The sequence below is a fragment of the Pollachius pollachius genome (genome assembly GCF_949987615.1).
Source record: "Pollachius pollachius genome assembly, chromosome: 5".
Classification (NCBI taxonomy): Eukaryota; Metazoa; Chordata; class Actinopteri; order Gadiformes; family Gadidae; genus Pollachius; species Pollachius pollachius.
In genome coordinates, this window is record NC_136938.1 from 14467922 (window position 1) to 14486470 (window position 18549).

Consider the following 18549-nt stretch of genomic DNA (forward strand, 5'->3'; position numbering starts at 1 on the left):
TTCCTATTAGTAATGCGCGATATAAACGATATAAACGATATAAAAAATGGCCTATGATAGATTTTAATTCTATCGCTCTATCGCGATAATGCATGTTGATGACGCAAAATACAATGTTTAATTTTTGGTTTGGTGCGGTTCCATTTCACATTGCAATTTTCGCAACAGTGCCAGAATTTGTCAACAAACCCGCATGTGTGCAAAGAACGTTAAATCATTGGACAAAAAGGTCCGGGGGGGGGGGGGGAAGCACCGGTGAAAGTAAACAATCATGGATATCCAGTGTGATAAACATTGATCTGCGGAGCGATCCAACTCCTTCTCCCTCATCCTGACTCGGAATGTGTTAAATGCATCAGCATTTTTAAGTTATGTTTTCCAGCATGCTTTTTACTTTCTTTTGTCGGACCGTCGGGTGGTGGCTCAACATGGAGCAAAGAGGAGACGGAATGTCTTTTGGATATCGGACCCAAATATCCAATAGACGTTCCGTCTCCTCTTTGCTCCATGTTGAGCAACGTCTCCGAGACCACCTCTCCGGCTGGGTCAACCTCCTTTTGATCGATAAAAAATATCACGTAATCGACAAAAATCTTAACAATCAATGATCGATCATCAATTAATCATGCCCATCCCTAATTGTCAGTGTCTGTTCCTTATCTAAAAAGACACCAGTTTTTCCTGTTCTCTGCATCTTGGGTGGCTTTTAAGAACCAAGGACTTAAACTAAGTGTAGTGCCTTTTAGAATGGTTTGCACTTAAGGAAAGAAACCCAATACTAATTTTATTTATCTGCAACATTATGTTGAATGATTACAGTGTTTCACAATAAATGTTCTCGAAATGACATGCTATATTTCTCTTTTTTTTAAATACATTTAGCAGTTTGGCTTTCCTTAGAGTCTCTGTAACCTGTTTTGAAACGGTTATTTTATGATTTTATATTGTGATATATATCGTTATCGCAAGATGCTGCAATGTATATCGCAATATGGATTTTAGGCCATATTGCCCATCCCTACTTCCTATGAGACTTCAATGCTTTTATACCCAAAGTGCCTGCTTTGACAGTTTTCTTGCACAAGGTCTAGCTCTGTTCCAGAATCAGATCTTGCTGAAGTTGGATTTCACCATAGTAGATGAAATTAACGTTAACAGAAACAAGTAGCTATTTTTTGACAAGAGGATACGCCATTAGCCCCCCCGACACACTAGCTGGGTGTGCTCCGATCAATTCTAACCAGGTTGCACAGTTTGCTTAAGTAGTTCGGTAAATTCTCGCTGTGTGTGTGTGTGATACAATTGTGATTCTTAATGTTCTCGCGTGTGTGTTTGTAGGTGCGGTACGGTTAGGTGCGGAACGATTAGGGACGGCTCACGTTTCCATCGCCGACAGTACCCTTATGGTAGGGCGGGTTTAAGCTGGATGGCGATAGCCGCAGCAGATACGCAAGCATCGTGATCGTATCGCGTCATCACAGCAGCCCGACAGAGTAGCCTGCTAATAAATTCAATGAAAAGGAGAACGCGATACATTAAACAAAGAGCAACAATGTAGGACGTCCAAGAAGGACGGCACATTTTTGCGCGACATTTTCTTCAATAAACTATGCTTTCGCCGTTGTTCAGAAATACCTTGCAGGTACTGCGTTTGTTAGTTTTTATCCCCCTGTCGCACGGGAGAGACGATTCGGTCGACCAATCAGCAGACGGCGTGTGTAGCTCCAACTTTTCGGCACCCTTTCGGAACACCTGATACCCCAACGGAGGAGTACGAAAAAATAGGTATGGCTAAGGGTGGCACATTCCGGACCCCGCCCATTTTTGGAGGTGGAAACGTGAACCTTACTGCACGGTGGAAATGCGCCAATAATGTGTGTGTGTGTCTGTGTGTGTGAGATACAGTTTTGATTCTTAAAGTGTAATTCCGGCAAAAATTGAACCCAGGGTCTTTTTTGGCATGAAGACCCATAAAATAAGCCCTCCAGACACTTTTTTCGTTTCGTTCATTGCTCCGTGAATGCCCGGAGCAATGCCACAGCCCAAATGGCTTCAATGTTATTGGCTAGGGGCAAATGTAACCACTACTATTGCTAAAAATAGCACCAAACCTCTGCAGTAGCATGAATATGGTCCCCACACATAAAACAAAGCATCAACAGCTTAGTAAGGAGTTTACCGGGAGTACCGGGAGTTTATTAAAAAAGACTGTTTTCCAAGTCTGTGCCTTACCGGTAGGTCCATGTTTCCAGGAAGTACAAACAAGTCGATTACCGGCTACCGTAAATAATATAATAGAGGCGCCCAAAAGTTTTACTTAACAAACTCTCCTCTTGATACTTGGGAGTTTTAAAATTGTTGGTGCCTATACTATTTACGGTAGCCGGTAATCGACTTCTGTGGACTTCCTGGAAACATGGCAAGCTCTATTTTATGTTTCTTCAAGCCGAAAAAGACCCTTGGTTAAATTTTCGCCAGAATTACAGTTCAATGTTCTCGCTGTGTGTGTGTCTGAAACGGTTGTGATACTTAATGTCCTCGCTGTGTGTGTGTGTGATGCAGTTGTGATTCTTAATGTTGTTGCACTGTGTGTTTGTTTGTCTGTGTGTCCACTTGCGTTTTATCAGAGTTGTGTGAAAGAGTTTGTGCCAGTTCTAGTGCTACCCCTTTGCACAGGAAATAAATGTGCCTCCTGCGTGAAGTGTACATAGCTGAATAGGGCAGGCCTGCGCTACTGTATTTTAAAATAGGTCATATGGTGGTTATTGGGCCCATTAAGGTTTTGTGTCGATAGCTAAAAAAAAATAGTCAGTGTCAATTTCAAATGACCAGATTGTGTTCTGAACAAAGGAGACATGTTGCTCCTGTTGTCCCGATGCGTCACTGATGGGCCACAGATTTAGAAGGTGGACCAGGGCAAAAAGCTACGTGACGTTACTCTACACTAAGCTACACTACACACAGCTCATAAGGCGGCTCTACAGGACGCTTTCTTGCCCAGTATAGCTCCGGTGTAAGTTTTTTATTTTAATAAATAAAGTCCTGCATCCACCTTATGTTTTCTATTGGTAAAAATGTACAAACATCTGAGATAAGGTATACCAAACTATAGTACCTTTTATGCCGTCGAAACTGAGCTGCTACACACACACACTTAACATCAGAAAAGTAACACTTACCCCTGGCAGGATCTTCATGTTGTGTAGTGCATTTTGTGCTTCCAAGGCAGATTTGCGTGTGTAATATGTTATGAAACAGCACCCTGTGGTGGACGGGATAGAGTAGAGGGGTTATAGCTCTGCATTTTCAAACACAAAAAATATCCTTAAAATATAAAATATATATCCCCTGGCTTCATGCCTTTATCCGAAGAATCTATGCAATACCTGTGCATACATTTTTAGCATGCCAAAATGTTCAACTGCTAACTGTGTGGTGTTAAAGCCATGCTCTACAGTTGATCAACAGAGGGTCGTGACTATAACTCTTAATTTATTTTTTGTCATGGTTTGGGGGCTTTGGTATTGCAGAGACATACATACTTGATGCATTACGACCCCACCTATCTGATAATCCATCTCTTTTCCTGAACGAAAGGCTTGGAGAAGTGTGGGCTAACAAGCATTCACCTTTGCTCTGTGGGGGGTTCTGGCTGCGGTCTCGGAGAACATTGATCTCGTACACGGCTCCGTAGGACTCAAACAGCTCCCGGAGCTGGTCCTCGGACCAGGAACGTGGAATTTGGCCCACAAACATCTTGATGGCGTCCATGTCTGGCTGGTCCGGATTGTCCAAGGACCCATTCATCTTTTTTCCACTGCAAGACAGAGGAACGGGGGGGTTCAGAAATGTTGCCTTTGGGCAGAGGGGGACTTGCCACAAATCTACAAACTGCAGAATTCAGGCAGAAATATAACATGGAATACATCAACAAATGCGTCACAGAATATGGCCATATTTGGGATTTTACAATTTGTATTTATTTATGTTATTGCTCAACCCAAACAACATTTTCTCTGAAAAAGTAAACATTAAGTTTTACATTATGGGCACATAAGTTCTTGGAACAACCAATAAGAACGGCCATAGTCCATGTCCAAAGGCAATCCGCGTTTGATTCAGTGATATCGCTATTTAACATCACACTTAAGTCACATAATTATTAATCATACAAGACAGAGCTCATTCAGCCAACTTGAAGGCAAAATATACAAAAAAGTGGGCCATATAGGGAGCATTTTGGATCAAGAAGATGTATGCGACTTCATTTTCAGTTATCAGTACTTGTCAGCCATGTTGTAGCACATCAAGAGAAAGCAGAAATTAAATGATCAACCCTCACGATGAACGCAAAAGCTTTCTTGATGCAATGTCTACCCACCAACACCCTAGTTACAGCCCAGCCTTTTTTTTGACAGTCAGACAGAGTAGACCAAGTAAGTCATTCAATAAATGATAGTGCACAAATACAAGTTTGATAGAATTGGTAACTGTACCAAAATTGTAATAGAAACATTACTTATATAATGTATAACGGGTCCGGCACTAAGGTGTAAATATACATTAACGCTTATCAACAGAGCAGACCAAAATGTCCAAAAGGTTGCACATTTCAACAACAACAATTTCCATTGAAACGGCACTTACACAGGACTGGAATTCAAAGAGCAATGATCCACCATCATCTCAGGTAGAAAGTCCAACTTAAAAGAAGCCATGGTTGTCCGGTAATCTTACTCTCTTTACCTCTTTAACTAACATATATTAATACTTTGTTGTTGAAAAGACGAGCACCACCACACCGTATTGCTATAAAGCACCCGATCGTACACTGGATCCAGACAGGGGTATGTCCATCAGCAAAAGACAGAAACACTATGCTCTGTAACACATAGCAAACACCTGTTCCTTTTGGGCCCAAATCTACCAAAGTTTTCAATTGGTAAAAAATAAACAAACAAAAAGAAAAGAATTTCACAGACACAAAGTGGGGCAAAACGTCGAACAGTGTAGAAAAAAAAAGCATGAGGACAGAGTGACTGAGGCCAAAAGAGGGACGAGCCAGGCGAGCAACAGGGAGGGATGCATGGGATCACAGCCCCCACACAGGGAGTGGTGGCCGCTCAGGGGGGTTGGCCCCACAATAGAAGTGCTGATGACCGGGGGATCTTTGTGAGCGTTTCTCCTAGGCTAGCAGATCTGCCTGCAGTGTCAGATAAACGGGATGTCAGATTGATGGTGATAAGGCCCAGTGGACAGTGGGAATGAATTGCTCTTTGCAGCCAGCAGGTAATCCCTGGACTAATCAGACAGGGAATAGACAATAGGTTCCGGCCTGATGGGGTTGGGAGGCAGGGCGCTTTCTCTGTTGTTCTAGTTCTAGTGGTTAGTGTATGAGTGTGAGTGTGTGTGAAAAGACAGAATAAGAGGGGGAGGATCAGTGTAATATGATAACACTGCAGCCTTTGTGTATTTGCAACACATTCATACAAGCACTTATTAGAAACCAGGTGCTTTGCTTGACACGATAACATGGAGAAGGGCGGTACTTGCCTGTACTACATTTGAGTAGGGCTGGGTTTAATATCTATATTAATTTGAATCTTCCGATATCAATTAATAAAATCCCATGATCAATCTTTTAATATAGACGTAACATATATTCGCCACACCAAAACCGAAGGCGCTGCGCGAATACATATAAAGTCAATACCAAGACGCAAGTAGATGTGAATCGCAGGAATGGAAAAATGGCGCGGCGTGAACGACCTGGTTCACACGGTTTTCGCGTGATTCTCCGACATCTCTGGTACTTCCACAACAAGAAAATACTTGCAATGGGGGTTATCTCGGCCATGGCCGAGAATTAATTAGTGGAAAACAATTTAGCGTTCACAAGAGAGCCGCTTCTCCTCTTCCTCCTCTGATATTTTTTAAAAACACGGGGTTGAAATTTGTGCAATCAAACTTGTGTCACGTCCTTTCATTACTTTCATTGTTACAGAACTTTCTTCTTCTGTACATATACAAATAAGATATAATGTAAGCCTGATTCTTAATGTAAACATTAATATCTTCAATAATGCTAGGTTAGAGCGTTCCTTGTACAATTTACAGCATTAGTTCTATGAGAATCTATTTCATATTAAATCAAAACGCAACGCTAAATGCTTAATACAACTGAAATATCCCTATCTTTGATATTGATATTGAATCGAATCGTATCATTCAGGATGACTGCTTGACCGGTTCTGTCTCTCAGTCAAGTGTTTAAGAGAGAGCATGTTCTCCAATCTAAAGCCAAGTCATTAATAACTATTCAACAACTTTCATATAATAGTTAAATCATAGTGCAATAACCCCAGAGCAGTTGCTATAATAGTGCCACAATGAACAAATAAGTGCCACCAGTGGAAGTATAGAACCCTGGCAACACTCCCGTCCCAACGATTATTTTCCTTTCACAACAATCCCACAGGTGTTATCTTTCTTTCGATACCAAGATATGCCTATTAAAACCCTTGTAGTTTTAGTTGTCATAGATATACATACACTATAGAGCGAATAAAACACCTTGCCCACTGCTAGAGATTGATTGCATTCAAGATTTTTTTGTCTTTAAATCTAATTTGAAGACACAATAAAATATCAAAAGGAATTGGCTTGGCTGCTGGGAAATGTGAGAAATGTATCACATCTCGGCACAGGTTCTATTTACTCTCTGGGGTGAGAGAGGAATACCTTGAGGACTGTCAATCTATCACAATGGGATCCTGGCAACAACGTGACATGTTCCAACAAGGAGTAGGAAAGGGGGATCAATTAGGCGAGACTGGGTATTGGAGTAGGTAGGCAGTATAAGGGGTTGGTCCTTACCCCCCCATGTTTGCAGCCTCTGGGGCCAGAATGGAGAGCTCAGGCTGTGCTTGCCCAGGCTGCTCCGGAGACAGGTACAAGGTTTCAGGGTCCAGGCTGTCCATCCAGGTCCTTTCACTAACACTACTAAAACACACACACACACACACACAAATAAGTTGATGCAGACTATGACAATGTGAATATCAAACCACTAACGTGATGGTTACATCACCGGTTTCCTTAAAAGTTGTACTTTTAAATCAAGCAATCCAACAGAAGATGACTGAATACATCAAAAACTAACATTTAGAACAGATACGCTTGTCAATCTACCTAACCTAGCTGCATAACACTGAGTAAAGGGTAGATTAAGTACTCTCTAAACTGACGATAATAGTACGGTTCGTAATTGCATTTTACCAGATTGTACTAAGGAAATAAACAATAAGCAGTGATAAAAAGAACACTGACAAATGTTTAATTTAATATTCCATCCTATAGAACAGTGCTGCCTTTTGTTGTCCCGCTGGCTTAACTAAGAATTAAGTAAAGAAATAATTGCAAATTGACTTTCTGGTTTATTCTGTACTCTGGATTACTCTGAGGATAGAGAACATGTCCAGAGGCAATCGCTGAAAAATAGCACTAATTAAAGGGTTCCAAAGCATCATCTCTGCAGCTTCCGCCCTAACAATAGGCTCTCTAGTTCCATAATTGAACCTGAGCGCCTTTACTTCGGTCTCTGAAAATGCTTGACACATTATATACACAAGAGAATCTGATTAACAAACTCTTGCTTCCACCATTGATCAGTGGCACCCTTCAGACAATATTCAGAAGAACCTCATTCTTCGAATTGTCTGTTAAATTATATTGCAACTCATTTGCATTAGGGCCAAATTGTGTTCTGCTCAATTTATTGAGTCTAATGAGCGTGCACATTTTTTGGAATCATCTGATTCTTACAGATAATGCTTCATGCAGCACTTTGCAACACATCCTCAGAATAATAATGCATGTGTGCTTGTGTATCTTAAAGGCTGGAAAATAAAGTTTGGTGCACAAATCAACAAAGTGCAAAAATCAAGTGAGACGCTCTCTCCCAGCTTTTAGATAGATGGAAATAAAATTAGCTAAATGACAAGTCAAATGTCAGTCTCAAAGGGTCTCACCGCATTTAAAACCCTGAACTCTATGCATGGAAAAACATTGTCTCACTCCCATTCCAATTGACAACTTACAAGGAGGCATTTAGAATAGGTAAGTATTTTAACCAACTGTGTGTCTCCTCTGGTGTTTTAAGGGATAACATTTAGGGGAGCAAATCATGTTTTCAAATGATACAATGTAGGTGTTTTAATCATGTGTTAAGCATAGCAATAGAATAGCCCAAACAAACGTAAAAGACAGTTATTAGGAGGCCAAGTAATAGTTGAAAAATAGTGCCACTGTAAATGCTGTAGAAGCTTTGGTAAGAAAACTGCTGACTGCCTTACTAAATAAACTGCCTCCGATAGCCTTGCCACAATACAAGCAGCAGTTACACCTAGGGCTAGTATCTGCCAGTTCCATCCTAGCTTCTGACTTTAGCATGCCAATTGTTAGCCGACGTTACTCACAAGTCTCATTTAGGGCTTCTTACACCAGCATGACAACAGCTAGCACACGTTATTCTCCTTTCTCCCACAAGGACGTATTATTAAGAACGGTCTCGCATAGAGCTTCTTACGTTAGCGTTCTAAAATATAGCTGACGCTTCCCAAGTCTCACATAGGACTTCTCATGTCTGCTAACTGTTAGCCGACGTTTCTCCAAAGTCTCAAGTGACGCATGTTATTCTTTGCCAAAACAGAAACAATTTCCTTCCTCCCCTATTTTCTCGTTGTGATACCAACAGAGTCCGTTTGCTAGCTACGATGTTTGAAATAGGTTAAAATGTTTAACCAAGAGTTCGAGTTTTCTAGCAATGTAGCCACTAATGTAGCCATCAGCTCGAATAACATTAGCTCACCAACTTACCTGTACCTTCCTAACGTTATGGCAGATGTGTTGCTTAAGAAAGTAAACAAAGGTTGGTGTTCACAAAACACGTTAAGACGTATTTTTTAATTATAAGCCACTGTGGTAACAAATATTTGTCCCCAACATTTACTAAGACTTGCAGTTCGCAAGCGGCCGGGCAAGGGGAGTGTGTGTAAAATGGCAGTCTTTCCATGCTCCGTACCATCTGACGGTGAGACAGGGCAAGTGTGTGTACATAATAAAAAGCAATACAATACTAAAATAGAGCATATGCATCTAAAAGTCCTAAAACCCCTATTCAATCTTTGGATCCGGGTTGGGTTCGTGCAACACTGTAGTAGTAGTAGTTTACTGTGAGCGTAAACATCGGTTCTCCATATATTTAAGTGGTACAGTCCATAAAAGAGCAAAAATGCAAAAATGGATTTTAGGCTATCATGTATGGAAAGTCATTATTCAATAACACATGTAGGGTAGATATTCCATACCTTAAACATGTGCATACGAAGTCAATGTTTTTTTTCAGTCAGCAACCATGCAGAGTGAAAATGTAATCCCTAAATGTTAACCGCGGTGATTTTAATTTGATATTTGATTTTTGAATTTATTTCACACGTCGATGATATCACAAATAAACGGCATACAGTGTCTAGCTGTAAAGATCTTACACAGCAGATGTTTAAACATCGCGACCGCGGAGCCAAGATTCTTTGATTTCTGTTGTGCAGTCAGTGCAAAGCGCTTGTTAAGTTGTGTTAGTACAATTTTGGCTTGAACTGACTCTTGATTGTGTAACCAAGTGTTTGACTGTCGCCTTTACTTTTGCATTATACAAACAAAGAAAGAATCGGATAACTACATTGATGGAACGGAACGATCCAATTTATTTTAGCGCTACCAACATAGAACCAAATCAGCGGACACTGCTGTAATCCATTTGGATGGTACGCCGGTACGTGCAAGTTGTAAGTCGCAAATCTCCCTGCTTTCTTGCGGCATTTCACTGAGGCACGCCCCCTTTTGGTCGTAGTATCTCGTCGCTTTGAAAGTAGAGCAAGTTCAGTGAGGCCGAACGTACTACTCGTCAACAAAAATGGCTGCGCCCATAACACGATTAATTTTCTTTGTATATGTATCACATTGGCCATTTTAATGTATTTTAAATGCTTTTACACACTTACAATACTACTTCATGCCGGTCACCAATTTATGCATTGTACGGTCTTGCTGTGCGTGCAATACAATGTAAAGTTGTGTCGTTTGTTTGCGAGCTGGTTTGCTAAAGAGGCTAATGTAGCTAACAATAACAATGACTAGCCAATGAGAAACGGGAAATATACCACGACCAAAAGGGGACGTGCCTCCGCAAATTCCGCAAGAAAGCTGGGAGATTTGCAATTTACGACGTGCACGTACCAACGTACCATCCAAATGGATTACATAAATAGGAAATGGGTTAATCTTCTTTTTACTTACGGCAGACTGTATGCCTTTACGATACACTGTATGCCTTTACGATACACTGTATGCCTTTACGATACACTGTATGCCTTTACGGCACAATGCTGCCACCCACAGGACAAAAATAATAAAAAAAAATATTCCAAAAAACCCTCAATTGGCCTATCCTATTTCCATAGGAACAATAGTCCCAGGCTGGTTCTCAATGGGATTAAGAAGGCTCTTTAGTGTAACAGATGTTGTGCCCAGGCTTTCCAATGCTGTATACAGCTGTTCCCTCTGTAGAGTGAGTCCAGTACATTCCATTTGGATATGTTTTATTGCTTGCTGTTTTATTACACACTCCACAGTCCATCTCCATGTTTTCCCAGTTTTTGCAAGTCCCATGCCAGTCCACAATGCCCCAGCCTCAGTCTGGTCATCATGACTGTATATGCCTCCTTTCTTTTCCCCAAAAACACTGTCCCTTTGTGACTGTATTCTGAAAGATGTAGTAATGCCTCCCATTCTTTTCCCTATCCCACTCCTCCTGCCACACAGCCATGATGTTCTTTTTTATGATTGACCTACACTCAGTTGACCCCAGCCTCACTTTTGCGTCCACATCTTCCCTTCTTAAAGCCCTTTTCGCTGCCCCATCATCTATCTCATTCCCCTCTATCCCCACATGAGCTGGGACCCACATGAACCCCACTGACTCTCCCGCCTGCTCAATCCTGTGCATCAGGGTAAGAAGCTCCACCATGAGGTCTGACCTGCCCTCCCTCCCTCCCTCAATGTCATCAGCACTGATGCAGAGTCAGAGCATATCACAACTGGCCCTGGCCTGACCCTCCACCCACTGCATAGCCCAGATTATTGCAATCAGCTCTGTAGTGTACACTGAAACCCTCTTAGACAGTTATACTTGATAACATCCAAATGTGTGATGCAAAAAGCAAACCCAGACTTCCAAATTCTTGGATCTTGAGCCCCATCAGTGTAAATTTGTATGTACTGTCCCCAAGTGTTCTTCATCTTTTCCTTTATGATGCCCACAAATGTTGCAGTTCTCTCATAAGATAATACACTTAGATCTATCTCTGGCTCTGTTAGAATCCATGGAGGTATAGCTGGCCAGTGAACTATAGGGGCCACCCCCTCCTCCCCAAACTCCATCCTCCCCATCTCCTCATTGACTTTAAAAATGAAACACCCCCTTTTCACTCTTGCTCCTCCCCACTCCCATGCACCTTCCAAAGCCAGCTCCCCCACAATCTCCCCTTGATGTCCCCTTAATTTACATCTATACTGCATTGCCAGCTTAGATCTTCTGATCTATCCATTTCTACAAGTAAAGCTGTGATTGGGGTGTAACGGAAGGCCCAAAGGATGACGCTCAGTGCCTTTGCCTGCACTACATTGAGTCTCTTGAGAATTGATTTTGCTGCTGTCCCGTAACACAAACACCCATGATCTATCCTCAATCTGACCATTGCCCTGTAAATCATTATCTGTGTATCCTCGCCAGCCCCCCACAATCTTCCTGATAGGGACCGCATGACATTTATAACTTTTCCATACCTGTTTACAACGCTGTCTACATGCTTTTTATAAGTCAATCTTTCATCACAAATTACTCCCAATAGTTTAATTTATTTTACTCTCTCTACTGCCTGCCCATACATTAATAAACCTTGACACTTAGTTATTCTTATTGCCAAATACCCAACCCGGTATCAGGCGATATCGTGCTCATGAGCACGATTGTCAGACTTTTTTCTCTCTCATTCTCTATTTTTCCTGCTTCTTCCTACTTGTTATTGCAAAATGGATCCAGTAGTCGCGTGGAGTGTATTTGCATAACCGCGATCTGATTGGCCAACGGATCTGTCGCTGCCTGAAAATGTGAACATTTCTCAACTTTTTTCGCAGGCCACGGAGTATGGGGTCAGAACAGTCTCAATAATTAATGCACAGAGAAGGATTCACAAATGTATTTTGTGATTTATACATAAATGACTCTGTTCCCACAATACATTTCAATGCACACACAAATGGATATCGGTAATAAGTAAATAAATCCATAAACAAAAATAAGTTTGACAAACACATTTCTGATCCACACACAAATGTGTCTCGTTTTAAATAAATGTAATATAAATCCATAAATATATGAATTAAAAAAATATTAGCATTTTATCATTTTCATCAAAAATGTATTTGGATGTTGTTGCATTTATATACAAACTGCTAAACTTGAATTTACAAGACGCTTTTCATTTGTGAAGTTATTTGCATTTGTGTGTGAACCGGTCTGTATTTATATCTGGATTTTTGAGACTCTCCTGATGCGTCTGGATTCACAAATGCATTTTTTTCAACAAGGAATTCTGTAGCCAATCAGATGCCTCCCTCGATTTCAGCCAATCACATGACTGCAGTGACTGGGTTTTTGTCAGTGCCGTTAAAGTAGCATTAATAATCGTTTAATACTTTACCGGCACCGACAATCCCAAAACCAAGTTGAAACTAGATGGGAAAAGTGTGTAGTTCAAAACGTGACGCAGCATTTACTACATAGAGATTGTTATGTACGATCATTCAAAAACCCAGTTTTATTTCCCATAGACATATGACCGAGGGAATCGGGAGGCTCGGAGGCTGGACTTATTCTTGAGAGGTCGGGACTGCAGTCATGTGATTGGCTGAAAACGAGGGAGGCATCTGATTGGCTACAGTGTTCCTTGTTGAAAAAAATGCATTTGTGAATCCAGCCACATCAGGAGTGTCTCAAAAATCCACATATAAATACAGACCGGTTCACACACAAATCCAAACAAGTTCACAAATTAAATGCATTTTTTTAATATGTCCATGGGATTTCTCCCGTCTCAGGGGAATATGATGGAATGATGCAAGACCATTCAAAAATATGACTGGGTTTCTAACGATACAAAGCTTAATGCAAATGGGTGAAGTTCCCCTTTAAGCTAAGCAGCAGAGATGGTCGTGGCTGCTGAGTGGTAGGGATGCCTCTGTTTAAACCATAGCGATTTCTACTCAATGTTTTTCAAAGGTTGCCTATCACTATGCTGCAAAGGCAGTGAAATATTATACAAATGTATGGCCAAATGTATGTAAACCCATTCGTATACAATTGTAGCCTATACTGTGCATTTGTTTTAGTATGTCAGTATTTCCACCATATCAGTTTATAATGCACTGCCAATATTTATCTCAAGGGAAGTATTTACTATGCTTCTAGTGCTGCCTAAGCTGTCTGTCTGTTTTTGTTTTTATTGTTGTTGTGGTATGTTTGGTCGTGCTGCAAAGAAATTGCCCGTTCGGGACAAAGAATAAAACTTACTGAACCGATCTGAAAAATGTTATCGACCTATAGATGGCCCTATTGTCCATTCGATCGATGCCTCATCTTAGCATACTTTTCAGTTTAGTGTAGATTCATATGCATAGTATATTACACAAACGGTAAACATTTTACTGTCAAATTCAGGATTATGAATGCATCAATCCATCATGTCAACAGTTATTATCAATCAAACAACATTGAAAAGTTTAGACAACAAACCAATTATGTATCTTTAGAAGTTAATAGTGTCAATCAATCAAGTTACGTTTCAAAGTTAAGATAATAAATCGATAATCTTACACTGAAAAGTTAAGACAATCAACCAATTATGTATATCTTTAGCTAAGAGTATCAATCAATCGATGAAAAGTCCATCAATCACCTTTGAAAGCTTTAAGATACTCTCAATAAAATGTTACCTTGAAAGGTAAGACTTACATCAATCAATCAATCATGTTAAAATGAAAAGTTAAGTCAATCAACCATTGATGTATCTTTACAAGCAAAGGGTATCATCATGTTAGAAGTAAATCACATACCCCAGTTTGGGGTACATTTGATCGTGCATAATTCCGGTCCCAGACAGGAAGTAGTGGTGGCCTCTGTGCCGGATGTGTGCGTGTGTGTCAGATTTGTGTGCGTGTGTGTGTGGTTACTCTGTTGGATTGCATCGGGTCCCAGACCAGAAGTTGTGGGGGCTCTGTGAGTGGTTAAACATTGTGTGTGTGTGTGTGTGTGTGTGTTAATACCATGTGTGTGGAGGTGTGTTCGTTAAAAGGGGGGGCATTGCGTTTAGAAAAAAAGTTTAAAGGGGACATATTATACCACCAGGTGTGAGTGTGATCTAGGTGGACACGCCCTCTAGTGATGTCATATAGGGCAGATTTTCAAAACGGCTTGTAAGGCTGATCACACTCACACCTGGTGGTATAATATGTCCCCTTTAAAAGGTTGTAGGTGGGCGCTATCCATGGTTTCAAAAACATTCAGCAGTCGTCGGCATTGCACATTTTTCTCAACATGGCCAGCGCATCAACAAATATCAAGGACATTGAAAATCAGCCACCTTTGGACACGTCCAGCTATCATACACCTAAATCTAGCAATGCTTCTAGTAATGGAGATGTGCCTCTGATTAATGTTCCAATTAAAAGAATGAGGCCTGTTTTAGATGTTAATGACCAGCGTACCGAAGCGTCATTCACGCATAACGGAGAGAACATCTTTGAGTACGTAATTTCATTCATTGGTGGTTATGTACAATTAAAAGCAAAAGACTGTGATGATGAGCTGCGTATGCTTACCGAAGATTGGGAACGTTTCCGTGAAAATGTATGCCCTGAGGTAGGCCTATGGCTGCAACAACTTCAACTAGCACCTTGAAAGGTCGACCAGGTGCCCTTGAGTGAGATCCTTAATCTCCAACCTGACACCAACTGGTCCTTATAGTCAATGTTTAATGTTTGACATGCCCACTGCTTACTATAACTATGACTAGTGTATGAATGTTAATTCAATATCCATTAAGGTCTTCATAGAACATATCCATAGCCAAGTCCAGGTTACCCTAGTTTTGCATTGCATTTTGAATAACAATATTACAACGGTATATCTGATTCATACTTTATTTATTTTGTGATCAACTATATGGAGGAATTACTGTTTCATCAAGAACATTATGATAGGCCATTCATTTGTATTCATTCTCAAATGGTACGTAGTATTGTATCGTGAAAACCCATCTACAACTAAATCCATAACACACCCAAGGATCACTTTATCAAGCCATAGTAACACTAAAGCCTTACACAAACAGCTGGTCTGTGGACCCCAGAATAATTGAAGGACCTGTATTTCATTAACACAGAGAAAAAAGAAACTTTCACTACGGAAAACAAAACGGACAGTGTATTTTTCTGGCATGTGGTTCAGAAGCCTTCAACACCCACCAGCCGTTCTCCAGCTGGCTGTCAGGGGTCAGTCTGACTACTTCCCTGTCTGTCAGACGGTACAGAAAGCCTCTCCTTGGTTTGGCCTTGCTGCAGTGCCCTGGTTCATTTCACCTGCGCAGCTGGAAGAGACAGCTGCTGGTGCCAGTGGTACCATTGTCACGACCGGGGTCTCTCGGGCCTGGTATGCCTGGTTGGTTCCGTGTGGTGGGGACTGAGGCTCTGATGCCCCACGGTGGTCAGCTCCCACCGCCTCGGCTATGCAGCTGAATCCCTGGTCCCTGTGGAGTGTTGCGGAAAAAGTTTATACACACACACACACACACACACACACACACACACACACACAGTGGGGAAAAGAATTGAACATTTTTCTTATTAAAGATATTTCTGATTAGGCTATTGGCATGAAATTTTCACCAGATGTCAGTCACAACCCAAGTAACCCACACAAAGATATCAAAACAAAGTCCATCAATTAAGTTATGTCTAATAAAGTGAATATATATATATATATATATGCACATATACATACACATACATACACACACACTCACACTAGGGCTGGGCAAGTTTACCCGTTAATTACGAATGAACGCAATCTTGTTTTTAAAGTTTGATTATGAAAGGTTTTGCCCACAGAGTGTCAACAATCATGTCAGAGATCATTTTAGTTTTTAGGTCCACTTTCTTTACATTCAATTACACTTGCAGTAAGTGACTGCCTTATTACAATTGCAGTAAGTGACAGTCTATACAATTCCCAAATCTGTGGGGCTACTTATTTGAATTTAACTACACTTGTAGTAACTGTTGGTTTACAATTGTACTAATTAACTGCCTGTTTACAATTGCCAAATCTGTGGTATTCCGTAATGTTCATATTCAACCCACACTGAGTCAATAAAACTCCCTCAAGATCACTTGGTCTAGTTTTTGCTTTTTAAGTATATTTGGTATGAATGATAATGTGTCATTCCATTTGATAATCTCATTTAACTTCAATTGGAGTGGATTTAAAATATAATTTTAAAAGTGTGATTAATCGCGAGTTACCTCACCAATACTATGCGATCAATTTTATATATATATATATATATATATATATATATATATATATATATATATATATATATATATATATATATATATATATATATATACATACATACATACATACATACATACATACATACATACATACACACACACACAATATTTATTCTTGATAATTAAGGTCGTTTTTCTTGCCCTTTGGTGAGCAGTGGTTAGGGGGTGTCCTAAATTAATTGTCTGTAAAGCAATTTGAGAACAGAACTTTGATTAAGAACTATAAAAATGAAAATTACTTGACAATTAAAATGGCCTGGAATGGCTTGTAGGGCATGTTCCTTATCATGGGGGGGGGTTCTGCAGAAGGCGTACTAACGCAGACCCCTTGAATGCCACCAACTTACTGCAGCAGCTGGTGTAGCTCCCGTTTGATTCTGGTGACTAGGGGGGGTCCCTGGTAGGTGAAGGCTGTATAGAGCTGGACCAGGGAGGCTCCAGCTCGGATTTTATTGAGAGCATCCTGGCCACTGGCCACCCCGCCAACCCCAACAATCGGCACCTTACCTGGAAAACAGCAACAAAACGTAGCACAGTGGGTAAACTAGGAGTAAACAGAAATTAAACACTAGATACAGTTAGCATAATTGCTTACTAGATTCCCACTCTAAAACTCCTTAAATTGTAACACTTTCAGTGAAACTGGATTTTAATAATCACTTTCTTGTCCTATCTTAGAATGTGATGTCATGATGTTTGTTGGCTTGGTCCTACATTGATAAGCTGACAATCACAGAATCCATGGAAAATAACAGCACTTTTTTATAACCCCTGGATGCACCAATGATTTGTACCTTGTTAAAAGATAGCGAGCACTTTGTTAAAGCTAACTATGTGGAGGAGAGGGTTTTTATAGGTATCACGGTTGCTGTCTAACACCCGACACTCATCATCCTGTTTGTACTGTTCATTTCAGCTGCTTCCTGGTCAAATTGATTTTATTTTGATGCTGCATGAATTCAAGCTGAATAACACTTGTGAAACTAACAGATGCATCTAAAGTTCGTGCTAACTTACGCACAAGCAGTTTTGGCAATAAAAGCCCTTTTGACATGTTTTCGGTTATGTAACTGCTTACATCAGGACTTAGTTATTGCGGGCCACTCAGAACCGGCCAGACTTCTGGGTTACCGGTGCATACTTAATTTGAGTGCGTAGGGCATTCCAATTAATATCGGGCCAAAAAGAAGTGTACTTAAAGGACCCGGATGGTGTACTCAAAATGGTCAAACCGCTGAGTGTGGATCGATGTAAACTTTTCGTACTCAACGGCAGCCATCTTAGCTACGAAGTGGAAAAGGTGGAGCAAGGCTGAGCCAACGTCTGCGGATTTTCCACATAACCTGAATAAATGGAGTCATTTATAGCTTTTTTAGCTTTTTATAGCCAATAGGCGTAAAGAGTTCACCATTCAAAGCGGGATGTTTATTGCGGTGGACGAGCCGCTGCTGCAGTCGCGATCGTAATTTCCGGTTAGTGCACCTAAGAGTATTCGATTTGGAACAACACTGACATCTGAAAATCTGCGCACTCAGTGAGTGCGGATAGTGTGCAACGTTTGTGTGTACTCATGGAAGTATGAGTATTGGAACACAGCAAAGGTCTGTTCTTGAGTTTTGTTGAGCTAGTATGACTGGTAATGAGGTAGCATATATGTTGTTGAGGTAGTGTTTGTCTTGGGTGTTGTTGAGGTAGAATGAGTGGTGGTGAAGTTTTATAAGTGGTGGTCAGGTATGATTGGTGTTGGTCAGCTATTTTTGGTGGTGTTGAGGTAGCGTTGGTCTTGGGTGGTGCAGA

General features: G+C 40.7%; 2 protein-coding genes across 10 annotated transcripts in view; both read right to left on the bottom strand.

Annotated features, from left to right (window-relative positions):
- celf1 (cugbp, Elav-like family member 1) overlaps positions 1-9035 on the bottom strand; it is a gene marked incomplete at its 3' end in the record, with an annotated part of 46014 nt that extends 36979 nt beyond the window's left edge. For all 9 annotated transcript variants that reach the window (XM_079736893.1, XM_079736890.1, XM_079736892.1 and 6 more), the window contains exons 1-4: positions 8878-9035; positions 6877-7002; positions 3630-3817; positions 3180-3262 (exon numbers count right to left, since the gene is read on the bottom strand). In XM_079736893.1, the coding sequence (XP_079593019.1) occupies positions 3180-3262; positions 3630-3817; positions 6877-6980 (375 nt within the window). In that variant the 5' untranslated portion in view covers positions 6981-7002; positions 8878-9035. The remainder of the gene's footprint in view (positions 1-3179; positions 3263-3629; positions 3818-6876; positions 7003-8877) is intronic.
- Positions 9036-15347: 6312 nt separating this feature from the next.
- Positions 15348-18549, bottom strand: part of dhodh (dihydroorotate dehydrogenase) — a 29389-nt gene continuing 26187 nt past the window's right edge. Inside the window, exons 8-9 of the mRNA XM_079736724.1 lie at positions 17100-17259; positions 15348-15923 (exon numbers count right to left, since the gene is read on the bottom strand). Of these exons, the coding sequence (XP_079592850.1) occupies positions 15695-15923; positions 17100-17259 (389 nt within the window). The 3' untranslated portion in view covers positions 15348-15694. The remainder of the gene's footprint in view (positions 15924-17099; positions 17260-18549) is intronic.